This window comes from Danio rerio, chromosome 24 (assembly GCF_049306965.1).
Source record: "Danio rerio strain Tuebingen ecotype United States chromosome 24, GRCz12tu, whole genome shotgun sequence".
Lineage (NCBI taxonomy): Eukaryota > Metazoa > Chordata > Actinopteri > Cypriniformes > Danionidae > Danio > Danio rerio.
Window position 1 is genome coordinate 1,220,367 of NC_133199.1, and position 25,793 is coordinate 1,246,159.

General features: G+C 34.8%; 1 protein-coding gene across 5 annotated transcripts in view; it reads right to left on the reverse strand.

Moving 5' to 3' along the window:
* Nucleotides 1-25,793, reverse strand: part of itgb1a (integrin, beta 1a) — a 46,923-nt gene that overhangs the window by 18,261 nt on the left and 2,869 nt on the right. For 3 of the 5 annotated variants that reach the window (XM_068217076.1, XM_017353835.3, NM_001034971.1), the window contains 5 exon segments: nt 3,616-3,682; nt 3,279-3,364; nt 1,664-1,883; nt 1,314-1,484; nt 536-774 (listed from right to left, as the gene is read on the reverse strand). In XM_068217076.1, the coding sequence (XP_068073177.1) occupies nt 536-774; nt 1,314-1,484; nt 1,664-1,883; nt 3,279-3,364; nt 3,616-3,682 (783 nt within the window). 5 annotated transcript variants of the gene reach the window in all.

Here is a 25,793-nt window from a genome sequence, read left to right on the forward strand (position 1 = left end):
GAGAAGAAAAAACACACACATGAAGAAAGAGGGAAAAATGAGGCCAAGGGATACAAGGAATGAGCTGAAAGTACAAAAACACACAAATGAGGCCACATTACAGTACATTTTCCACTGGTAAAGTTACTGAAAATAACCACACATTTAAGTGCTCCCGTTTATTACTAAAAATGTTCCTAGTTTAGTTTTGTTCATCTCACATGATGATTTACATCCATATAAGAAAAAAAAACTTTTCTTCATCATCATTTTTCTCATAATATGCAATGCAGCAGCCCACTCCACTCTGATTGGACAAAACCAAACACTTAACATATTAACATATCTGATTTTCTGCTCTTTGTGTAAACAAACAGATTGACAAATGGATTGATTGAGATTTGAAAACTATAGAGACTCGATCATAAAACCAAGCAAATGTCATTACTAAGACATGTTAATGAAAAAAATTGTAAAATTGTAATATATATATATAAAATAACAAAAAAAGTGTCCTTATCTAGAGCAAACCCTCTTCACGTAGCTTTATACTCACTCCACAGACGGCCACTTGCATGATGGCATCGAATCCTCCCTCAGGAGAGTCCAGGTTTCCAGAAATCTGCTGTTGTCCCACCAGGCTGTTGAAGCGCTGCCCGTTGCTGGTCAGTTTGAGCACGTTTTTGTAGCTGAAGGGGCTGGTGCAGTTCTGGTCTCCAGTGCAGGGGTTTAGAAGCTTGGCCGGAGTCGTGCTGATATACGGCATGACGGTCTTCTCCACAAAAGAGCCAAAACCTGTCCCCAAATGAACAAATTAGAATATTAGATTAAAAAACTAATTAATAATAAATAAATAAATAGACATTTTCTCTGTTTGAGCTTTAGCAGTGATTGTGACTCTTTATTTTAGAATTAGCATTAATTAATTATTAATATTATTTAAAAAATATAGAAATAAAATATAAACACAATGATTTGCACATAACTAAATTTTAAATGCAATATTTTCTAATAACTAGTTTATTTTGCCTTTGCAATGATGACAGTACATCATACTTTACTAGTTATTTTGTAAGATACTAATTAGGCAAGTCTTTGGACAACAATAGTAAATAAGAGGAAAAAAATTATGATACTGACCATTGCAGTTTTCTTCGCCTACAGTTTAATAGTAATACAATTATCTAAGAACATAACCATTTTAATTCAATTATTTATATAAAACATATGCTTAACAGATAGTGTAGGCTTTATAAATAATCATATATTATTATATGCATGTCTGAAAGTTAAAATCCTGACACATAAATTAATGTCCAGCTTAAGACTCTGACCTATCCTGAAGTCTGAGGTGATCTTGGACATCTCCTTCATCAGACTCGTCCCCAGGTTTTTAACGTTCTCCAGGTCGTCCTTCATGGAGTAGGACAGGTCCATCAGGTAGTACAGGTCTATGGGATAGTCCTCAGCCCGCTTGAACTTCAGTTTAATATTCTGAGGTTCTCCTACAGCAATAACACAGGTGTTAGCATTATCCAAATCACAAGCAGTAAAGTGTGTGAAAAGGAGGGCGAATAATTATGACTTCACCTGTATAAGACATAGTCAGATATACCAGTGCTAACACAAACTCTAAATGCAATGCCAGTCATTATAAACTGCATGGTGTTGCTTTCACACGCACCGGATCTGAGCTGGAGGCTGAGTTTCTGAGGCTGGATCTGCGTGATGTCCTCGGGTCGGAGTTTCTCGGCTCCTTTCTTGCGGTTGGTCACCGGTGTATTCTTCAGGATTCTCTGGCTGCCGTGCGGGTTCTCGATCTTATCTTCTGCGCAGCCTCTTTTCTTGAGCGACTCCAGCTCATCACAGCGCGCCGATGTCGGCTCTCCCTGCTTCAGAAACTCCTGTCGGGAGTAAATATTAAAGCGGTTAGTTGAAGGTTATTAAAGGTTGTTTTTAGCTGCAATATGGGCTTTTGACCTTTATTCCCACAACTTTTGTTGTTGAAGTTAAATGTGTTTTTTTAATAGTTTTAATTTACTGTATATAATGACTTGATTGGTGTTAACGGTACAAAAAGGTACAAAGTACAACATGTCAACAAAAGCCGCTCTGTTACCCTTGTGTATTGTTTAAATTGACTCCCCTTTGGTTATGTTGGTGCTGTTTTTGCCACATTGACTTCCATTATAAACACATTTTTTCATCGCAAAGCCATGACAGCATATAATCATGCATTCTAGATTGTTGCTGGTTTTCCCTGTTGGGAAGAGGTGAAACTTGTCATTTTTACTGTCGATCATCAGTTGGCAGCATTAACCCTTTAAATAGGCCCGTGCAAAAACATTTCTGGCTTTTATATGGAGTTCTATGGAGCAAAACAACAAATTATAGTTTGTTTTTTGCATTACACGTTTGATCTTTTGAAGAAGCTTATAAGGCAGTGGCTCTTAAGGTGATGATATAAGAGGCAACTTTTTAAGCAATGTTGTTGGGCAATATTACGGTGCAATGATGATTGACCATTTTATTATTAATAAATGGGCAACACTTATCTGGTTCTGTGTCTAACCTGGTTGCCCATTGATGGAATTTCCCGGCAACCCAAAGTTAACCGGTAACATCTGCTCTAAAAGTTGTCCTGTGCATCATCACCTTTATTCTCATGAATGTTGCATTTATTTGAGCAAAAGTACAGTAAAAGCCACTTAAAGGGGGTTCTCTTTTAAAAACAATACTGTGCAATGTCTTTTTTCTGTTACACTAAGCTGCATCTTGAGCACAATGACTCCAGTGTTCACTGCCACATGATCCTTATGCTGATTTTAGTGTCTTTGTTGCATGTTCTATAACTTACTAATGTACAATTGCATGCAGCTAACCCTAACATTTTCCCTGACCATGCATGCAGTTAATCAACATTACTCAGTACTTCAACATTTAATAGTTACACAGTAAATTGGAACCAAAACAATAAACGAAATGTAATAAATTAGAGCATTGGCTTTTTTTTTTTCATTACGAGTTTAGTTAAATTAACTGATGTTAACAAGTGAAACCTTACTGTACACAGGGTATACACAGAAAAATTAAAGACCTTTTTAAGAGACTTTCCATACATTAAGACCTGATCGCCACTTTAGGATTCACCAATAGTATATTTACTAAATACTGATTTAAAAAACGAATCCTAAACTAAAACCTCATTCTTATATTAAATAATATCCAGCAGGGGTTAGTTCTGATTCCATGTGTACTTTAAAGAAAGGAGCGAGTGAGGCTTATGAACACACACTCACCGCATCAGTGCACCATCCACATTTGTCCCCCACTTGTATGCACTCGCCGCAGGACAAAGCGTTGGCTTTAATGCACTCGTTGCCCTCTGAGAACACAAGAGACAGCAGTTTTCAGCGAGCTGCAAAGCGTCGATTCATTTGCATCGCTGTAATTGGAGCCAGAGATGACTACTCTAAGTTTTTCCATTATGGCTAATGCTCCGACCGCGCTGGGTGGAGCGACTCTGAGTAATGACATCAGTATTTAACTGCGGAGCGAGAGAGAGAAATCCTGGCTTTGTCAGAGTTATTCATTATGTAAGGACAGAAGAGTGAAGGATGTGGATGTTTACGTTACCCTGCTGTGCATGACTGCAGCTGATGATGCCTAATAATGCTGATATGAAAAGTAGCTTCAGGTCCATCTAGAACAGAAAGAGAACAATCATAAGAAGTGCATTCAAGCAGTTCCAGCGTAACAAATGTGACATTTGCAGTAAAAACTCATGACATACATTCACAGAGAAAGCATATGTTAACATTATACTGAAACATCGGTTTACATTTTACAAAACTACTCACTACAGAGTTGTGGGATCAGAAACATATCAATCTGTAAACATTTTTAATATTTTAAATGAGGGAAAAAAACATGCGTTATCATAAAAAAACCAACAATTCAATCAATGCTGGAAAAACAATTGAAAAGTTTTATATTATTAAATTATTATTAGTTTATATTATTAAAACTGCATCTAAATGTCCAAACTGTTGAGTTCCAAAGGCATTTTATGCAATAGAAAGGATCGACAGTAGTGATGTTATAAGAATTATCCGTAGCTGGGTTTCTATCAGCCTTTGTTAATGTGCAATTAGAAGTATGGGGAAACAAGGGTCCCATTTCATATTAGGTGGTCTTAGCTACTATTAATTTGCATCAAAAAATAAATACAACATACTTAATGTACTTGTTCATAATGCATTGTTGATGTGGGATACGGGTCGGGTTAGTGGCAGGTTTGGTTTATGGGTGGGTTAAGGTGAAAGGGATGTACATGCAGATATTTAATCAATCATAAGTAAAATTTAAAAGCATATCTGTCTGTCTATCTGTCAATCAATTAATCTATCTATCTATCTATCTATCTATCTATCTATCTATCTATCTATCTATCTATCTATCTATCTATCTATCTATCTATCTATCTATCTATCTATCTATCTATCTATCTATCTATCTATCTATCTATCTGTCTATCTATATTTATAATTTACTCTTTTGCTCCTGGTAAGCGATTTCTAATTGTATTTCTGATTAAGTGGTCAGTATACTAATGAATTGCAATAAGACAAAGGTTTTGGATAGATAGGTTGGTTGTATGTTTGGTGCTGAACAAGTGTGGAAGGAGGACCAACCTCCTATCTTTTTCATAGGGCCCAAAATTGCTAGCAGAGTATGGATATTTAATGTGGTGATGAACCACTGGAAAAGGTGTTTGATAGCTGATATATAGAAACGAGGGTGATAAGTTCACTCAGTAGGGCTCATCTATTCTCAGCTCCTGCAAGAGGAACCATGAGCTGATTTAAATACCGCCTCTCAAATACCCTTCCCTGGTAAAACTAACCATCATTCACCAGTCAAACCCTTTCCTAGTGGCTCCTTCCCCTGCTAGAAATAGTGTTGAATCCTTTTGGCAAGGGGTGTTACTCCAGCGGACAAACAGAATATTTAGAAAGCTTACAGAAGAACAGTAAAAAAAAAAAAAAAAAAAAACACACTTTAGTTTAAGTGATAATTCCTGCTATTCACTACTTGCTTAATACCTGCATATTATTGCAATATTACCTGCTGTTTAGTAGTTATAAAGTATGATTTTATTCTAAATGCCTAATCCTACTCAAAACCCAAATCCAACTTCACTAACTATTAACAAGCAGCTTATTATGAGCTAATAGTTTTGGTTAACGGTTTGTTAATAGTATGAATTGTGACTTGAAATACATGGTAACACTTTACAATAAGGTTGCATTAGTTTATGCATTTACTAACATGAACAATGAACAATACATTTATTACAGTATATGTTAGTTATAGTATAGTAGTTTCACTGAATTTGGATTTTAATAATGCATTAGTAATGTTAAAATATGATGAATAAATGCTGTACTAGTATTGTTCATTATTAGTTCATGTTAGTAAATACATTAACTAATGAAACCTTACTTTAAAGTGTGACCAAATAAACTGTTACCGAAAAACCAATTAGGAAAATGTGTGTGTGTGTGCAGAGAAATACTGATCCTACAAAGACTCGTAATGAGATTACTCTGATCTATTATTATTATTAGAAACTCCAGTTTAAATGTTGTGTTCAATAGTCTGTGTATTTCCAGTAAGACACTGATCTCTCACTGGATTCAGAACACAGGAAGCAGGAACGGCTGATCTTCCAGGTAAAGTATTATTGATCAGTGTGTCCTGTGAGACTTTGTGTTGTGTCTGGTTAATAAATGATCCTCTGTTTGGCTCCACATGTCAGTGAAGCACTTTGGATGCATCCATGTCTCTCTTCAGCAGAGAGGGATTTATTTAAAAAATATGACACTAACATGGAGTGACAAAAGATCACGTTTTAAAAGTATTTAATATTACAATAAACTTAATTAAATTTAACTAATGTATCCTAGCTGCAATTAGCTGAACTTTCGAATGTACTGCTGCACTTATATATGACTTATGTGGATCTTTAATAGTTAATAATTACTATTTTTTTCATTAAAATATGGTAAAAGTATGACAAATGCATACTGACATGCATTTATTACATAGAAAAAATTTGTTATTAATCCAAAAATAATTTAAGTAATGTTTATTAATATATGGTTAACTGTAATTACACAGTTGTAACAACAAATCAAATAAATGTTAAAACATAAAATGTAAAACATTCATAAAGCTTCTTTAACTAGCTAATAACAAACTGTACACTCAAAAACGACTTTTGCTGCTTGATTACACTACTTAAAATCAGTTGCAACAACACAAATATTAATAGTTTTTTTTTAAGAGAGTACTTATTTATTTTGTTCAATCCACTTAAATTTGTAAAAATTAATTAGTTAATAAGTTAACTTAATTTGTGTTGGAAAACATGAAGGATTGTGTGGAACCCTGCATTTTTTACAGAGTAATTTACATGTGATTCATTAATTTATTTAAAGCTTCACATTTTTTTTGTAATACTTTTATTTATTTTTTTAATATTAATTGTTTAAAATAACATTGTGCATTTTTTCTCACATTGCAACAAACTACAAACTGTAATGCAAAATGCACAATTTAAAAGTGCAGTTAAAACAGTTACCTTCCATTACAATTAAATGCCATTAAAATAACATTTACATAAGATGCAATTACAGATTTTAAATATTAATTTTAAGATTTTAATTACACTACAAATGCACAAAACAAAAGGGAAAAACCTCATATATAAAGTTTTAATTTAGCCACATATTCAAGTTAAATCCTGTTGAATCATTTTAAAAGTCTTCAAAGTTTTGCAATAATTCTGCAAACAAAGCACAAAGATGATGAAATATTAAGACATTCTGGCTCCCATCAGAGTCTATAAATAGTATATCATTATCCAAAAGTGTTGACAGACGCTCATAAGATGATACGGGTCTGATGTAAGAGTGCTGTGGCTAAACTACACTACACTACACTACACTACACTACACTACACTACACTACACTACACTACACTACACACAGCAATGGCAGCCCTGCAGAAATCACAAACACAAGAGGCCTGAGTGGAAACAATAGCAGCAGAAGGCCGTGCGGGACGTCCAGAGTGGAGCTGAACAGCCTTTTACTTCCCTGCTGAATGTACTGCATGTGGTTTCCATTAGAGTGAATGGGCAGAGATGAGGAGCGGGAGGACTCCAGCAGTTTAACAGTGAGGCTCTGTGGGAGCTGTGTGGTGGAGCAGATTCAATCAGGAGGAGCTCAGAAACACCTCGCAAACATGTTAGGGAGACTTGCATACAGTAGATCAAGTCCTCGGGCATGTGGTCAATGTCAATGTGTGTGTGTGTGTGTGTGTATGGTGTAAAATAATGCAGGGCTCCACACAACTCATTCAGGTCGTCCAAACACAAATGAGGTCAGTCGACTGAACATAAAACAAATAAGTTGTCCCTTAAAAATGTCACGAATTGTGTTCTTTCAGCTCAAATAAGTAATTTGGGTTTTTTGAGTGTGTGTGCTTGTGTGTGTGTGTGTGTGTGTGTGTGTGTGTATCTCTCTGCATGATTGTTTCTATGTGTGCTCTCTTAGTGTGTGTGTAATGTGTTTATTTTTCTGTAATTGTGAGTGTGTGTGTGTGTGTCTCCATGTGTGAGTGTATCTATGTGCTTCTTTGTGTGTGTGTGTGTGTGTGTGTGTGTGTGTGTGTGTGTGAATGTGTGTGTCTCTGTGTGGGTGTGTGTATCTGTCTCTCAGGGTGTATGCGTGTGCATGTGTAATGTGTATGTCTCTGTTTTTGTGAGTGTGTGTGTTTCCATGTGTAAGTGTGTATCTCTATGTGCTCCTTTGTGTGTGTGTCTGTGTGTATATGTCTGTGTTTTTGTTTGTGAGTGTGCCTGTATAGTATGTGTGTGTGTGTGTGTCTCCCTGTGTGTGTGTGTCTCCCTGTTTGTGTGTCCATGTGTGCTTCTCTGTGTGTCTGTCTTTCTCTCAGGGTGTGTGTGTGTGAGTAGCCATGTGTAATGTGCATATGCGTGTGTCTGTGTTTGTGAGTGTGACTCCATGTGTGAGTGTGTATCTGTGCTCCTTTGTGTGTCTGTGTGTAGGTCTTTGTCTCTGTGAGTGTGTCTGTATGCTTCTGTGTGTGTACAGTATGTGTGTGTCTCTGTGTGAGTGTGTTTATATGTCTCTCAGGGTGTGCATGTGTAATGTATATATGTGTGTCTCTGTTTTTGCGAGTGTGTATGTCTGTCTCTGGGAGTGTGTGTTTGTGTGCATGTGTAATGTGTATATGTGTGAGTCTTTGTTTTTGTGTGTGTGTGTGAGTGTCCGTGTCTGTTTGTCTATATATGCTCTTGTGCCTGTATGTGTGTGTGTATATGTGTTTGTGTGTGTGTGTGTGTGTGTGTGTGTGTGTGTATGTGTGAACATCTTGTTTTCCTTACAATGTGGGGACCCACCAAGTATAGCAATACCAGTAAACTTTGACCTTGTGGGGACATTTGGACCCCATGAGGAAAGCGGCTCATAAATCAGACAGAATGTAGTATTTTGAAAATGTAAAAACAAGATTGTTTCCTGTGAGGGTTGGGTTTAGGGGTAGAGGACAGAATATACAGTAGAAACATCAGTACAGCTATGAAGAGAGCCCATAAAGATAGCTGTACAAGAGTGTGTGTGTGTGTGTGTGTATGTGTTTCTCAGTGTGCTGTTTATACATTTGTGTGCAGACAGCATGTCGGGCAGTGTGACCAGATTAGACTGTGTGTGTCACTGAGAGGTTAGATCTGTGAGGTCTGACTGAAGCTCCAAAGCTTTTGGCTACTATTAGAGATGCAGAAAAAATTACGTTATGATATAAACTGAAAAAAGTATCCAAAACTAAAGAAATAAATTTCAACAATAATCTAAAAATAACAAATGACAAGTAATTAAATTGGAAATTTTGAAAACTGAAAGTCAAACTATTACTATTACTACTACACTATTTGAAAGCTAAAAATGTACTCGTATGCATAATGAAAATGCATATAAACATAATGTATTATTACAGCACTAGTTAACAATCACAATAAGCCATAACATGACATTTATATTATAACAGAGCATTATGCAGGCCTGTAGTTACATTATTCATGTTTCCATCCAAAAATGCGAATTAAATTTATGCGTAAAACTGGAATTTGCATAAAAGACGTGCAAATAAAGCAGTGTTTCCATCCACTGGGTCAAACAGTACAAAATCAGCACTTCCTGATTAACTGACACCAAATATCAAAAGTAAGAACAGAATCTGCTGCGAGAATCTTTCTTTATTTAATAAATGACTTGCATCTCAGAAGATGATGCTGACACAATGAGTGCGTGTTGGCATGTGAAGGCATGAGACGCGGAGCACAGATGCTCTTAACACTTCTGGAGGTCTTTAATAACATAATAACACTAATACTGAAACTGTAAGGCGTTTTAGAATGACTAAAGCAACATTTCAGATTTTCTACAGTGTGCTCAGCCCGCTGGTTTGTCCATTCACAAGCATTTCTACCATCACATGATCTCTTATAACAAAATCACATCACCTTTTTTAACGCACATACTGGAATTTGTTCGGCAAAAGTGTTTCCATCATAGTTTATGTGCTGTATAAAAGTTTATCCTACTCGGTTATGCGCATAGATTTTTAATGAGCATCTTGGCATTTCCTTCAACTGTTTTGTTTAGGCGCATATCCTAAAAATGCACATAAAGTAAGTGGGTATAAACACAGCTAGACTGTAAATGACTTTAGACAGTTGCCATATAAATAAACAAAAATAAATAATAAAAATATAGAATAACTTGCAGGGTGGCACAGTGGCTCAGTGGTTAGCAATGTCACCTCACAGCAAGAAGGTTGCTGGTTGTAGGGGAATTGATTAAATAAATTGGCCGTAATGTATAAATGTGTGTGAAGAGTGTGTATGGGTCTTTCCAGTACTGGGTTGCAGCTGAAAGGGCATCAGATGTGTAAAACATATGCTGAAATAGTAGGTGGTTCATTCCGCTGTGGAAACCCATAATAAATAAGGGACTAAGAGATGAAAAATTAATGAAAGAATGAACAAAAAAAACTTGGGTCAAAATTGTGTTAGCCCTGGCATCCTCCAATACAACACTAGCTGGATATTGATAGAAAGGGACTGTAAATGATTTAAAACTTGACAAACTACCAATCGCCAAAAAAAAAAAAAAAAACTAAAAACTTGGTTAAATATTAATATTACTCTGTCTTTTTTCTCACTTCTTAAACTCAACAAAAAACAAATAAGCCTGGTCAACACTCAATGTCTGATTCATCCACCCAAGCAAAACAGATTCTGGTTTTAAATTAAGAGAGTAAACATAAACCATCTTGGGTGTCAAAATGAAGCAACCAACACGCCCGCTGTTCTGGTTCTGTTCAATGAGGTTTCACAGCTGGACTCAATAATGCGGGGGGAGGCTGAACAGAGAGCATCATGGGAATTTCACCGCTATCTACATAACTACATGTCTAAAACAAGGCCAGCATGAAATGTCTGCTCTTTTTTATTTGGATGAGAAAGGAAGTCGATTTAACAGAACTTTCTTCTAATCCTGCTGTAATTTCCTTTGGCATGCTATAATGATGCAAAGATAACGTCCAAAGCAATTGTATATGCAAAAAATAAAACACTAAAGAGAGACTGAAAAGGAGAGAAAAACAGGAAAAGGCTGCGGGACACTGAAGTCCCTCCTCCAGCGCAAAAGCTAAACTTCAGACCACCTCTGTCTTCTCTTCTCTTTTCCATTGCAGACTGGGATCAGAACAAATGCCCCGTCCTGAAACTGAGGCCAAACACAACCATGACTGAGTAATATCCCTTTTAAAAAGCAGTGTGTAATGAGGTCCAGGTTCAACAATCTGCTTCTGTTATGAACCCAGATCAGTCTCAAAAATAAAACATTCACAAAATATAATTCAGACACTCCCAACACAAGTCACATTTACAAAATCCAATTCATTGCAAAGAAGGAAGAAAAGAAGGAAAGAAAAAGGAGGAAGAAAAGAATGAAAAAGGAAGGAAGGAAGAAAAAGGTAAGGAAGGAAAGAAGGAAGAAAAGAATGAAGAAAAAAATGAAGGAATAAAGCAAGAAAAAAAAGGAAGGAAGGAAAGAAAAGAAGGATGGAAAGAAAGAAAAAGAAAATAAGGAAGGAAGCAAGCAGGAAGGAAGTAAAAAAGAAAGGAAGAAAGGAAGGAAGGAAGAAAGAAAGGAAATGATGAAGAAAAGAAGGAAACAAGGAAAGAAAAAAGGAAGAAAGCACATAAAGAAGGAAGGAAATGAGGAAGAAAGGAAGGAAAGGAAAAGAAGGAAGCAAATAAAGAAGGTAAGGAAGGAATTGAAGAAAGGAAGGAAGAAAGAAAAGGAAAGAAGGAAGAAAAAAGAAGGAAAGAAAAAAGGAAGGAAGAAAGCACGGAAGGAAAGGATGGAAAGAAAGAAAAAGGAAGAAAGGAAAAATAAATAAAAAGTAAGGAAGGAAAGAATGAAGGAAAAAGAAGGAAGGAACGAAGCTAGGAAAGAAAGGAAGGAAAGAAGGAAAGGAAGAAAAAAAAAGAAAAGAAAGAAAGAAAGGAAAACGAAGGTAGAAAGAAACCAAAGAAAAGGAAGGAAGGGAAAAAGAAGGAAGCAAGGAAGGAAAGAAAAAAGAAGGAAAAAAGAAATAAAGGAAAAAGAAAGAAAAAGTAAGAAAGGAAGTAAGGAAGGAAAGAATGAAAAAAGGAATGAAGCAAGAAAATGAGGAAGTAAAAAAATAAGAAAGGAAGGAAGGAGGGAAGGAAGGAAATGAAGGAAGAAAGACTAAATAGACAAAGAAAGAAAGAAAGAAAGAAAGAAAGAAAGAAGCTAAGCAAAGAAGGAAAAAGAAGAAAAGAAGGAAAGAAAAATGAAGGAAGCAAGGATGGAAGGAATCATTTATAGCTAAATAAATGGCACTATTAACACAAATATATAAAAAGCCCTAATTTTACATGTATACAATGAGAAACATGTGTGCTGTAAACCAAAATTAATAATTATCTTACATCAAAAACATTCATCTGAAAAGACAGAACTATGGGAAATTGTGCTGTAAACAACGCACTTTCAGAAATGATCTTCAGCTTGACCCTCAAACTCTAAAATCAAATAGTGAACATGGCTAAAAGAGTAATGCTCTTGCTGTATAACGGGGAATATTGACCATGCTAATGCTCAAGTTCAGCCCCATCCTTCACAGTCATCCCGGATCAATAACACTTTCTGCTGTACTGCACATTACTTAGTCAACCGCAATTCAACGACGACACAAACACAACAAGATGTATGTTATTCACGAGCAGCAGCAAGACACCGGATAACAGAACAACACCGTACAGCCTACTTCAAATGCATCTAGATATGTGCTTATCCTCAGAATAATGTGAGTTATCTTTGCTCACACAAGACATCAGTCAAGATGCTGAAGTGTTTTGTGTTGCTCTGCCATTTTTAGTACGTCTACAGTGTTACTGGCTGCATGTTAAGTGTCCTGAGAAGACCTGGGTTCCTCTTTTGATGTAAATGATTATTGAGTTCGTAGAAATCCCTAAAAATAATACGAAAAAAGCTCAAACTGCCTATAATGTTGTGTTCGAGCAATTGGTGTGATTGGTAAATTGATTGTGCAAATGTATGCTACCCTGTATCAATGGTAAAATATGCATGCCATGAGGTGAATTTCTGTATTTTAGGATGCTTCTTGCGAGTTTTAGCGTGACAGTGGTGATTAAAGAGTTACGCTTCATGCAAAACAGATTCATGCTAATCTGGCCACATTATATATTGCAATGACTTGTGTGTAACCAATGAGGCTGGGTTGAATATACAGCTAAAGTGATCTAGTTTGGTTCCACCCTCAGTCCAACCCCTTCATTTCATCTTCTCCACCCTCTGGAGCAAACCACAAACTCAACCATCCTCCAAAAAACATCCCAGGAATCCCTGAGATGTGTTTTCCCTATGACCAGAACAAAGGCTTTTATACGCTCTTCCCAGCATCTCTGCTAGTATCAGTCAAATGCATCTCAAATGAATCAGGCTGGGTGAGAGTTAGCCCTCTGTAAAGCACACATTTAGGCTGGACTGAGCATGATATATTGGGCCTCTGAGAGCTGTAGCTGACATTATTATGGGTGCTGGGGTGTCGTGATGTTACTGCTTCTGCCTGACTAGTCCCTTTTAACCGTTGCGTTGGCTTTCTCTACCTCACGTTACAGGAATCTCCCCCTATCAAACAGGAAACCAGCATGTAGACTGGGCAGCAGCCAGAAAACCCTCAACATTATAATAAATAAATAAACGAGACCCCACCAAAGAGGCCCTTCAGCCAATAACAACACACCTCAGAATGGCCATCACCCAATCAGAATCAAGCATTCAATTCTAAATCCAATTTTCAAATTAAATCCACATCAATTCTTAACAAATCAACTGTTTAAATGAATTTAAACTTAAGTATGTGCACAAAATAGGCATGATCAGCAGACGTGGTGTAGTATTGTTGATGTTAGCTCAGTTAAGAGATTAGGTTCATTAAAGGGGACCTATTACACCCCCTTTTACAATATCATCTCTGATTGACACGTCTCTAGAGAGTGTGTGTGAAGTTTCAGCTCAAAATAGCACACAAATAATGTTACATCTCTTTCAAATCTTTCCGTTTAAGTTTTGATCCTAATTGTGGTGTTTTGGTGACTGTCTCTTTAAATTCAAATGAGATTGCGCTCTTTTTTTAAAAGAGGGCGGAGCTACAGACATTATGTGTCAACATAGCAGAAGACTCAAAAACACGACTAACATCCTATGCTCATGATGGCCACTAGTGGGTGGGGCTTTCTCCCTCTGATGACACGTACAAAGAGAAAATGTCAATCAAAGTGTTTCTGCTTATGAAGTGTGATAATATAAAAGAAAACACATACATTTTTGCCATTAGAAGCTCGTTATATTTACACAACAGTGTTATAAATGTGATTTTTGCATAATAGGTCTCCTTTAATGTTAATGAACAGACCCTTGTTGAATAGTGATGTCGTTACAGGCGCAGCAGGGCAGTCTCTGCAGATAAGAAGGTTTTTAGTAGTTTCAAGGAAATGAATGGCTTTATCTTAGATTTGTACTGGTTTCTTGGCGGGCAACATGGCGGGCAGTAAAACAAAACTAAACAAGTAAGGGTGCAGTCAGCTGGTCATTATCACGAAGTAAAGCCAACTGGGAGATCAGGACTACGACATGAAATATATGCACATGTCTTTTCATCTTCAAACACTACTAAACAGGATACAAGGCGCAATTACAAACTAAAATAGCTATGGGAACAATTTGGAAAGTTGAAATAACAGATTTTATTTATTTATTTAGACTAGTGTTTACAAAGCTAGAGACTGAACAAGTAATTCAGTGCAATGTCATGTTTACTCATAGAGACTGGTTCTAATTTTGCCCAACAGCCAGAAAGTAAAACAAATAATTGAATTATTAATGCAATGCAATCTCAATTAATCTAATATTGAATAAACACAATTAGAAAAAAACATACTGTAAACAAAATCATCCTAATACAATAGTCTTGAGTAGGATTTCAATGACTGACTCATTGAAGGTAATTCATTATATCATCAATTAAATTGATTTATTCACAACCGCTGATTCATTTAGAAATTAAACAAGTGACTGCTATTTTGACTCAATCATTGAGTACAAAAAACACAGCAAATGAGCTGCTCCGGCTTTGAAAAGTTGAAAGTATTTCCATTGGCAAAAAAGAAAGACAATATTGTATCTAAAATGCAAATAGATACATGTTTGCTCAACTAACTGTTGTATTAAATCAATATCACATCTGATGGAGCTCAAGTGTTGATATTCATAACTTCATTTAAATTTGTTTGGTGACGTATTTCATATTTTATAAATATAATAACATAAACCCATACGGGGATATCAATAGTATTATTATTATAGTATTCTGACTACAATCTAATAATAGGCTTCATCCTGCAGTCAATTTTTGTTTATGAGTGCCGTAATTCAAAATATCAGCTTGCATATTACTAAAACAACAATTAGCATTAAAGTATAGTAGACAATAACTATCACCGGTAACCCAAACATCCAATAAAGTGTGACTGTTTGCATGTAAATATTGTCCCTCCAAGATTTTGCAGGTATCAGAAAAGAAAAAAAGCATTTTTACAGTAAAACACAGGAGTTAAAGTTTATGAAGTTTTGAAAAAAGACATTAAGGGCTTCAACTAATATGTACTTACATTAAAATTAATAATTTGTTAGTGTATTTTTGGTGCAAATACATGTTTTGTACTTTTGATTGTTTAAATACACGCATTTAATTACTTCTTTAGTTAACTGTGTTGACCATCACTTACATCTTAACCAATTCTTAAACCCACCCACACCATCAAACCCATCCCTAACCCTACCCGTATCCCACCTCAAAAGCAGCACGAGTGTTTATTTTTATTTCAAAGTGGGATCAATAATTTTAGTGCACAAATATATATATATATATATATATATATATATATATATATATATATATATATATATACATAAAAATGTCCCTGCAAAATTCTGGAGGAGCTGAATATTACGTAAATACACAATGAACACACATAACACATAATACTGTACAAATAAACACTTATAAACTATGAGAACTGGCTGAATAATTAAACAAGCAATGCAGCAATCACTTTTACATATATTATATACTTTCCAAGCAAAAAAAACTCTGCCTTTTTGGTCAATAACTGATTTCTTTTCGATCATTTTCAATGCAGCTACTTAAGACTGACTCGAGAGTGGTTCACATGAGGTCAACTGCATTAAGGTTTAGTGACTGCATACTTGTTCCTGGTGTTTTTTGACAGATGATTAAACACAGTTCTGTATTTCTACCACAGCTGTAACGCCAGCTGTTCACTGTGTAAAATTGATTCAACACTTTCCCAAACTTCCAGAAGACCATAACAAATTAGTTCACACTCATTGTAGAAGTATGAATAATGCTACAGTACTTGAGATAAATAATAAAACTTATTACACAGCTCTCTGGAATTAGGACAACATGATATTAGGAAATAAATGACATTGGTATAATTTCAGCAGATGAAATAGATAGCTCTATATGAAAAGAAATCCTAAGTTTAGATTGATTAGGATGATTCAGGAGAGCACATCAGCATAAAATATAATAAACCCATAACAAGTATTGATAAATACAGTAACTGTTATGATCATCAACGATTGAGCAATTGCAGATCGCTGGATAACTACTATTCGGCCACTGATGTGAACTACAACTCCCGTCATGCACCTCACACACACCTGTTCCATATCAATGATGATAGCGCAAACACACACACAGCTGGAAGCTCATCAAAGACTGATTAGACAAACACACTGTTCACATTCGCATACACATTGCTGAGTCTTGTTCCCCTGTTACTTTTCGAAGCAATTTCCTTGCCTTGTCCTTTCGTGGTTTTAATCTTTTCTTTGTTCATCGTTTTATGTTTTCTTGCCACCTGTACCGACCAGTCGCCTGTATTGATGACTAGGCTTTTTGATTACCCTTATGTTACTGTTTATTCCTGTTCGACCAAAACAAAACTTATTTATCCAAAACCACCACCGTTACAATTGCCTGCCTGGCTATTCTCTTAATATCTGTATGTGGATCCTAGTAACGTACTGCGAATCAACTTGACCATTGAATATTAAATATAATCATATATTACATGTGGTTCCAAACCTTTATGGGTTTTTTTTTCTGTTGAACACAAACGAATATATTTTAAAGAAAGCTGGAAACCTGTAACCATTGACTTACAAAGTCAATACATTATCTCTTACTTTGTTATAACACATGTAAAAAATTAGCGTCTGCCTTTTACTAGCCTTTTGCCTTAATTTTCTGGCAAACTAGTTTAGTTTTCTCTTTTTAAAGCATGTAAGACAAGTTTTATACTAGATTTTCTCCTACAATAGATCGCTTATATTGGCTGAGAGAGAGCAGCTATACAATGCAGCATTGAACACAAGCCGTTGCAGGTCAATTTCAAGCTAATTTACGGTGTGACCTCCGCCGGCTCACATGAATACTGCTTACATTGTACACCGGCGAGAAGGAATCTTTCTCATTGGCTGGCCGGTAAGAGTAATGGGACTCGAGATCAGACAGGAATGAATAGGAAACAGGGAGGAGACAAAAGGAGATCAGATTAGACGTCCTGCTTTCCAGACCAACATCAAACAAGAGATATTAACAACAACACATGCTGGACTTCTGTATCATGACATGTAATCAGCGAAGGGGGTTCAGTTTTAAATCAGGTTTAACTAATTAAGAGAATCAAATATATGTTTTAATCTATTATAAGGCAAAAAAATTTACATCAGTGAATATTAAAGATCAATAATTCTCTAAAAGTCAAATGTCTGGAAGGAAATAAAGACTGCATCACTTTATTTTGATGGTCTTTTTTGCATGTTTTGTTGACTACAAGTTGTATTGCAACTACAAGGAAATGATTATCATTAGATTATAATATAATATTAATATCTGAAAATTTCTTTCCTAACTATGAGAAAATTTGCAAGTATATCAACTTACACCAACGTTAACTTTACTGTCTACTTCTCTACACTACAAAAGAAATTTTGTAAAAAAAAATTGTGTTTTTTTACTCGTAGCTTTTGTCCTGTTTCTAATCCATATATTAAAAACTCCTAAAATGAAGAAGCATTTTCTAAACAAGCAAATAACAATAATGTCTTGTTTTCAGAAATAATGAGCCAAAATTAAGTGAAAAATTAAGTCAAATAATCAGCCACTGCTGGGGTAAGTACAATAAACAAGCATTTGCTTTGAAGCAAGACTTTTTGTTTACCCAGTTGGCGGATTATTTAGCTTGTTTTAAGGAAACACTAACTCAATTTTGACTCATTATTTCTGAAAACAAGACCATATGTTTTACTTGTCTAGAAAATGCTTCTTGGTTTAAGAATTTTTGGATGTTTGGACTAGAAACAAGACACAAACTCTATAGAAAATTAGTATGTTTGCAGTATAATGACAATTAGATGGCATGTAGTTGCAATGTGTTACAGCTCGGTTTGTAGGGTGAAGATAGAAATTAAGTGCGGATAGAAATGCAGCATATAACGAAGATTTAACCGAAACAAACAAAACAAGATATTGAAACACATTACCAATCCATGTCCAGAGTGAAACACAAACTAGAACATATAGTCCTAATAATTGGAATATGGACCACAGCTGTGTCTCTGTGTGTCCTCATGCACTTTAGCTGGGACTGGGGAGATAAGTGCAAGGCATGCTGGAAGTTGTAGTGTGTTCTCCAGCGATCTGCAGTCGCTGGATTGCTGGTGCTTGTTACACAATGTAATTTATTCAATCAACACAATTTGTTAAAGAGACCATCAAATAATACCAAATATCAAATTACTTTATAGTATTAAAATAGGCAAGTTCCCCTAGACATGCAAGTTTCAAGATTTAGGTTAGCTTCGTTTTCTTAGTATAATTTTCTTAAATAAAGCCATTGCACACAAACTTATTATTTTCAAGGCGTAATAACATTATGGTTGAAGCGCTGATGACACATGGACTGTTTTGACTGTTTAGTTTGCCTTTTTGGCTGTCTATGGAGGCTTAGAGAGCTTTTGGATTTTTAAAATATCTTAATTTGTGTTTAGAAGATGAACACCTGTTTGTAATAGGCTTACACGATGTTGGAAAAATCTGGCATTGCGATATTTTGTTTTTCTGCCACACATATTGCGATATGAATACAAATCCCCAGATATCTTGAATAGCTTTTAATTTTTTGGAAAGAATCCATTAATACTGACTGATTTTGGATTATTCTGGGTATGCATCATGCATACAATATAATAAAAGGGTAAATAAACACAATAGAGCAAAGAAAAAAAAGTAAAATATACAGTGCTTTAGGGGTTTTCTGGGAAGTCAAACTGTATTCAGGTACACCAGGAGGGCCCAAACTCAGTCCTGGAGGGCCGGTGTCCTGCATATTTCAGTTCCAACCCCAATTGAACACACATGAAGCAGCTAATCAAGCTCTTTCTAGGTATACTAAAACTTTTAGGCAAGTGTGTTGAAGGAAGTTGGAGCTAAACAATGCAGAACATCGGCCGTCCAGGACCGAGTCTGGACACCTCTGAGGTACACAATCAATAATAAAAAAAATAAATAAAAAAACACTGTACAATCTTCATTGTTTCAAATTAAATAAAATAAACCTTTAATAAAGTCACAAATGATACAATTTCTTGTGGCTGAAGGCACAGTCACAGACCTTAAAAACATGCAGATGATAAAGTTCACATAATTATGGTTAGAATCCACAAATCTTGCTCTTTGGCTCTTGCTCAAATATAAAAGCAACATCCAGCATGTGATTATTGCAGATGCACACATTGCAATATCGACGCTAAAACAGTATATTGCGCAGCCCTAGTTTGTAATAACATGAGGATGAGTAGTTAATGACAAGAGCTTCCAATTTTGGGTGAACTAACCCTTTTACTGCAAAAAAGCCTTTCTTAATTAGAGGTTTTGTCTCATTTCTAGATAAAAGAAGCACTGTCTTGACAAGTAAAAAATGGTCCCGCTTTCAGAAATCCTTAAACAAGATTAAGTCAGTTTTACATTAAAAAAAGCTAAATTATCTGCCAGTGAGACAAGCAAAATAATATATTTTTCAAACTAAAAGCTGATTATTTTTACTTGATTTATGTAAAAACTCACTTAATTTTGACATTACTTCTGAAAACAAGTAAAGAAAGTCCTTCTTGTTTTAAGAATTGTTATTTCATCTAAAAACAAGACAAAACTCTCTAAGAATGACATTTTCTGCAGTGATTGTATCATCCTGCACTAATATGGCCAAAATAGTCAATCCAATGATATTAGTTTCTGTCCAGCAGATGTTGTGAAGGTTAAAGGTCAATGTACCGTCAGCAAACAACAGATATAACTGAGCACACACACCGGATTTACTCCACCTTCACTGGAGTCTTACTTCCATTTAGCTGATTAAAAAAGCTCCTCTGCTGTCAGACACAAGGTTGCTCTAGGACAAAAGAGCGAGACGTTCCTCTTCAGATTAAAAAGGGTACAAGGGTGTCACTGTATCCAATTAATCAATGCGGTCTGTTTCCTGGAGCATTGACATTTCAAAGAACATCTGTACGCTTTAGGAAGCAGACTCGGTTTGCTCATATTTGAGACTCAACCATGAACTGATGACTGATTTTTCCTGCTCATTTATATTTTCTATTTGTTTCCAATATGCGTGTCAAAGACAATAAGTGTTTTTTAAGCCTCAAAACAATACAATTGTAATCCAGCTTTAGATTATGTTCACACACTATCCATGCAAACACTTTCAGAGCAACTATAATAGAAAAGAGAAACTATTATATATGATTACTATTATTTACACAAGACATCACTAAAATGTCAAGTGTAACAATGGATTATTGTCAAACTATCTCTTGTCATCATTTGATGACTGGTGTTGGTCACGTTCCTTTAAGTAACTCATTAGTTATAGTTACTACTATAGCCAGGCCATTACTAAAGTCAACATTTTCTCTTTCTGTCAAATACATAACCAACCCAAACAGATGTTATTGTTTGACACACACACACACACACACACACACACACACACACACACACACACACACACACACACACACACAGACACAGACACACACACAGACACACACACAGACACACACACACACACACACACACACACACAGACACACACAGACACACACACACACACACACACACACACACACACACACACACACAGACACACACACACACACACACACACACACACACACACACACACACACACACACACACACACACACACACACACACACACACACACCCAACTGTACTTGTCCCACTGACACACTGACTGAAAGACTAGCACAAAGTGGCATTTTGAAATGACAGAAAAACACATACTAAGGTAAATAATACACAATTAAAAACAAACTAAATGAACCATGACAGCTCCTGGTTAGAATCAACATGCAAAATAGTAGTAACATACTTTTATAAGTAATTTTGATGATTAAATAACATGAAATATGAAAAGCCTGAAATAAATGCTACATTTTAATGTCAATTTAAATATAATATTAATGTTTTCCCCAATGCATTAGATTATATGAGCAAAAAAACATAAAAATAATGATAATAATGATTTAATTTAATACAACAACACTCTATTTAAATATCACAGCCTGCAGGATTTGGCAAAGTCACATCCTCATATATATATATATATTTATTTTAGAAAGTGCAGGTTAGAAAAAGTAAGTTTGATATAAATATACTGGTTAGTAAATTTATTATTTAATGTACAATTCACAATATTATCAAACTTTTAACTGGATGTACTATCTTCTTAATAGTAAGGTATTCGTTGGGTTTAGGTATGTTTGGGTTTCAGGAATGTACAATAAGATCAGGGGTGCCCAAACCTTTTCTTCTGAAGGGCCAAAAACCAAACTTGACTGAAGCTAGTGGGCTGAAGGTAAATATAGCTACCACGGGTAATTTCCTAATTTATTTAATATTATTAAAAATAACTAGAAAACATTGCTTTATATTAACTAATACATAATTTTTTTACATTTTATAACAAACCTATTCAGTAAAAACAGAAACAATCTCATTTATAACAGAATGCAGATACACGAGTTTTTGTCTTAATTTGCTCACCAATGTCTACTGCATTCTCTATCCATTGACTGACATCATTTACATTTTAACAAATCTGATTGATTTACAACATTTAATTGAAACATGCTTTTTTTTGTATCTCAGGAATAAAACAAACAATGTTACGTCAAATTAGTAATGACAATTTCCTTTAAAGGCATTCGCCTCACTCTCACCACTCTCTCGGATGGGATGGTGGGCCAAATCAAAGGTTACAATGGGCCTACTTTGGGCATCTCTGAATAAGATCATACTTTATAAGTGCTAATAAATAGTTCACATCTTAATAATAGACAGGTTAATAAGCAGTAATTAGTGTGAATACTTTATAGAGTTACCGATATATCTTATATGAAAGATGGCAGAACATTATTTGACCCACATTTTGACATTTCATCTTGAAAGACTTTTTTTTAAAATTGTTTAAAGACATTTATTTCGCATTTAATATGCTTTCTGCACTGTTAAAATACTCCCAACACAAATCAATTAAGTAAACTGGATCAATAATTTATGTGAACATAAAACAATTAAGTAGTCCCACAAAAACGATTAATATTGTATTTTTTCAACTCGTTTTAAATACATAGTTTGAACAAGTCATTATTTTGAATGTGTATGTTAAATTAACTCAAACGTCAAATAACAGGACGGCTATTCTACCTAGCAACAAGTGTAGATTTACTGTATATTGATGTAGAAAACAGATGGAATGTAGAAAACAAAACACCCGAAAAAAAGTCACAATAAAAGCATTGATTTACTCTGTTTTGTGCTAGAAATCCTTAAAAAGACGTAAACTAGCAATGAGGTGACAGTGAGAGGCTTTAGGGCTAACCAAACCGAAGAACAACCTCTTTTTATAAACCACCCAAAATATCCGCGAGCCGGACCGTTACTCGAGCCACACAAGCAACTTTACCTCAGATTTCTGCCTTTATGTCACTCACATCTGTCTTTCACACACTCCAACGTTATTACAAACAAAAAACAAACGAGAAACACACCGAAAACACAGCCATCTTTCATTCGAGGAACAGTATTTTCGCGGCAACTTTACCTTTTTGGCTTTAATTACTAGTTTTCTCTCTTCACTTTCGAAGCCTCATCGGGTCTTTGTCAACGTGTATCCTTCAGTTTTCCTTTAACCCTCTAAAATCTTCTTTTAAATCCTTCAGACTGGACTAATCAGACGGAGAAACCCATCCTGCGCCCGTCGGTGTGAAATTAAGTATTCCAGGTTATATTATCGTGTGTTTGTTCGCATTAGTGAAGAGCGGCTGGACGCTCAACACTGCGCTGGTGGAGTAGTGACGTCAGCGCGCAGACCCCGCCCCTACAGAAAACACCGCACACGTCATCATAATGTCTTTTGACGACACGAACTGCTCAGGAGAATCACGCTAATTACTATGATAGAAAGAAATACTGTGCCCTAAATTAAGGATAGATACATAAACCAAAATATCTGACATGGAAACATAGCAATGTCACATATATTCTGCAAAAACAACATTGAGTCAGTTGATATAGAACAATAAATGTCCACTCAAAGAAGTTTAGGGGAAAAAAACAGTACAAAAATACTAATAAGTCATGATGACATTTTTGTATGTTAATTTAATTAATTAAAATAACACTTCCTTTTTAAATGACATACAATGACTGTTTTAAGCTTGCTTAATGTAATATAATAACTTATTAAAATTTAAATATACATTTAATTGGAGTTTTATGTTGGTATTTTGTTTATCATATATACTTTGTTTATAAATATTTGTTATTTTGATACATATTTACGCAATGTGAGCATTTTATTGGCAAAACACATGTATAATAATACAATAAAATAGAAAATTAAATAAAAATTCACCAATCGCACCCACAAATAAACTATTTGAGCATGATTCATCAATGACTTATTTAATTTTCAAAAAGATTACATTAAAGAAAGTGTCATAATCGTAATATAACTTTAATTAATATTATTTATTTTAGCTATTATTAATATAGAAATTGCTAATAGTGCACTAAAAGCTTAATAATGTACACAATAGTTGTTTGTGTTGGTGGTTTGTATAATATTATTATTATTTTTGTTATTATTATACAGAGTATTTAGGAAATGTACGCATTTTATTGGATAATCACATAAAAAATAATACAATAAAATTAAAAAATCTAATAAAAATTCCCCAAAAGTACCCTTAATATATAAACATAAACAATCTGAGCATAATTCGTCAATAATAATGTCATAAAAATGTCACAAGACTTGTTCAAAACTTATTTAATTCCAACACTAAAACTATTACACTAAAACAATATGTAAAATGATTACACTGACAAGTGATGTGCATAACTTTGGGGTCAATTTTTGGTCATTATTAAATTATAATAAATTGCTATTACTCTTAATAATTAATAAACCTTAATAATGCAATGCCTCTTTTGGCTTAATAATGCATTGCCTCTAACCTCCTAATAAACCTTATCAATGAGCACAATAGTTGACATTTATAACTTTAGTTGTTGTTTTTTGCAGCTCAGGCTCTCGTCAAGCCCACTTTCATGAGCTGCAGAAACAAGCAGCGATTGTGTGATCTACAACACACTCCTGAGAAACAAACAAAGACACCCTTTACACTTAAAGGAGTACTTTAAAGCACGGTAGATTCAAGAAATCACATCTAGAGCACCTGAGGGCGACCGCAGGGGTTTTATGAGTTAACTAAAACCTTCATCCGTGTTAACTGAAATCAAGTAAACATGAACTGAAATAAATCCTCATTTATTTTGTTAGCTAGTTGGATAAGAAATTATTTCATTTTAATTCAGTTTGAGTTGATATATTAAAACAACTCAAATAAATTAATCCCATAAAACACATTAAAAAACATAAAGGGAAAAAAGCTAATCAGAAAATAAAAATATAATTAAAATTATTAATAAAACTAAATGTTAATCCAACACGTATAAGCTGTGCTAATATGTTTATTATGCATATTTAATCCTGACATTTAAGTAAAAATAACGGTGACTGATGTAGAAATTCCTATTATTACTGATCATTAATATATTAGTGCTACAGTTTTGACATGTACATTTCTTTAAAAAGCAGATCCACAATGTGTGTTATGAAGTAAAAAATAAGACATTGCTTCTTTAAATATAGATAAGCAATACAAAAACCAAATGAAAAAAATACTATAGTAAACTGTAGTAAATATTTTAGTGTTTTTGAACCATCCTACAGTAAAGTGAACTAGACCATTACTGTATATATTATAGTGTTAACACTTTACTAATGACTTTTCCAGCATTACCTACAGTGTACTGATTAACTGTAATAAATAATGCAGTATACTTTAATTTTACTACAGTAAACTGTGGCATATTGTAGTATAATATACCCTTTAGCTGTATAAACTACAGTATCGGCTCATTTGTTTATATTACTACAGTTGTGGTTTCCATAGCAACTCTAGAATCATCACAACAGATAAATTACTATAGTTGTTGTGTTACCATAGCAACTGTAGTATCACCACAACATATCAATTACTATAGTTGCAGTGTTTCCATAGAAACTGTAGAATCACCACAACAGATTATTTACTATAGTCGTTGTGTTACAATAGCAACTGTAGAATCAATTACTATAGTCCCAGTGTTTCCATAGCAACTGCAGAATCATCATGACAGATCATTTACTATAGTCGTTGTTACCATAGCAACTGCAAAATCACCACAACAGATCAATTACTATAGTTGCAGTGTTTCCATAGAAACTGTAGATTCACCACAACAGATTATTTACTATAGTCGTTGTGTTACAATAGCAACTGTAGAATCAATTACTATAGTCGCAGTGTTTCCATAGCAA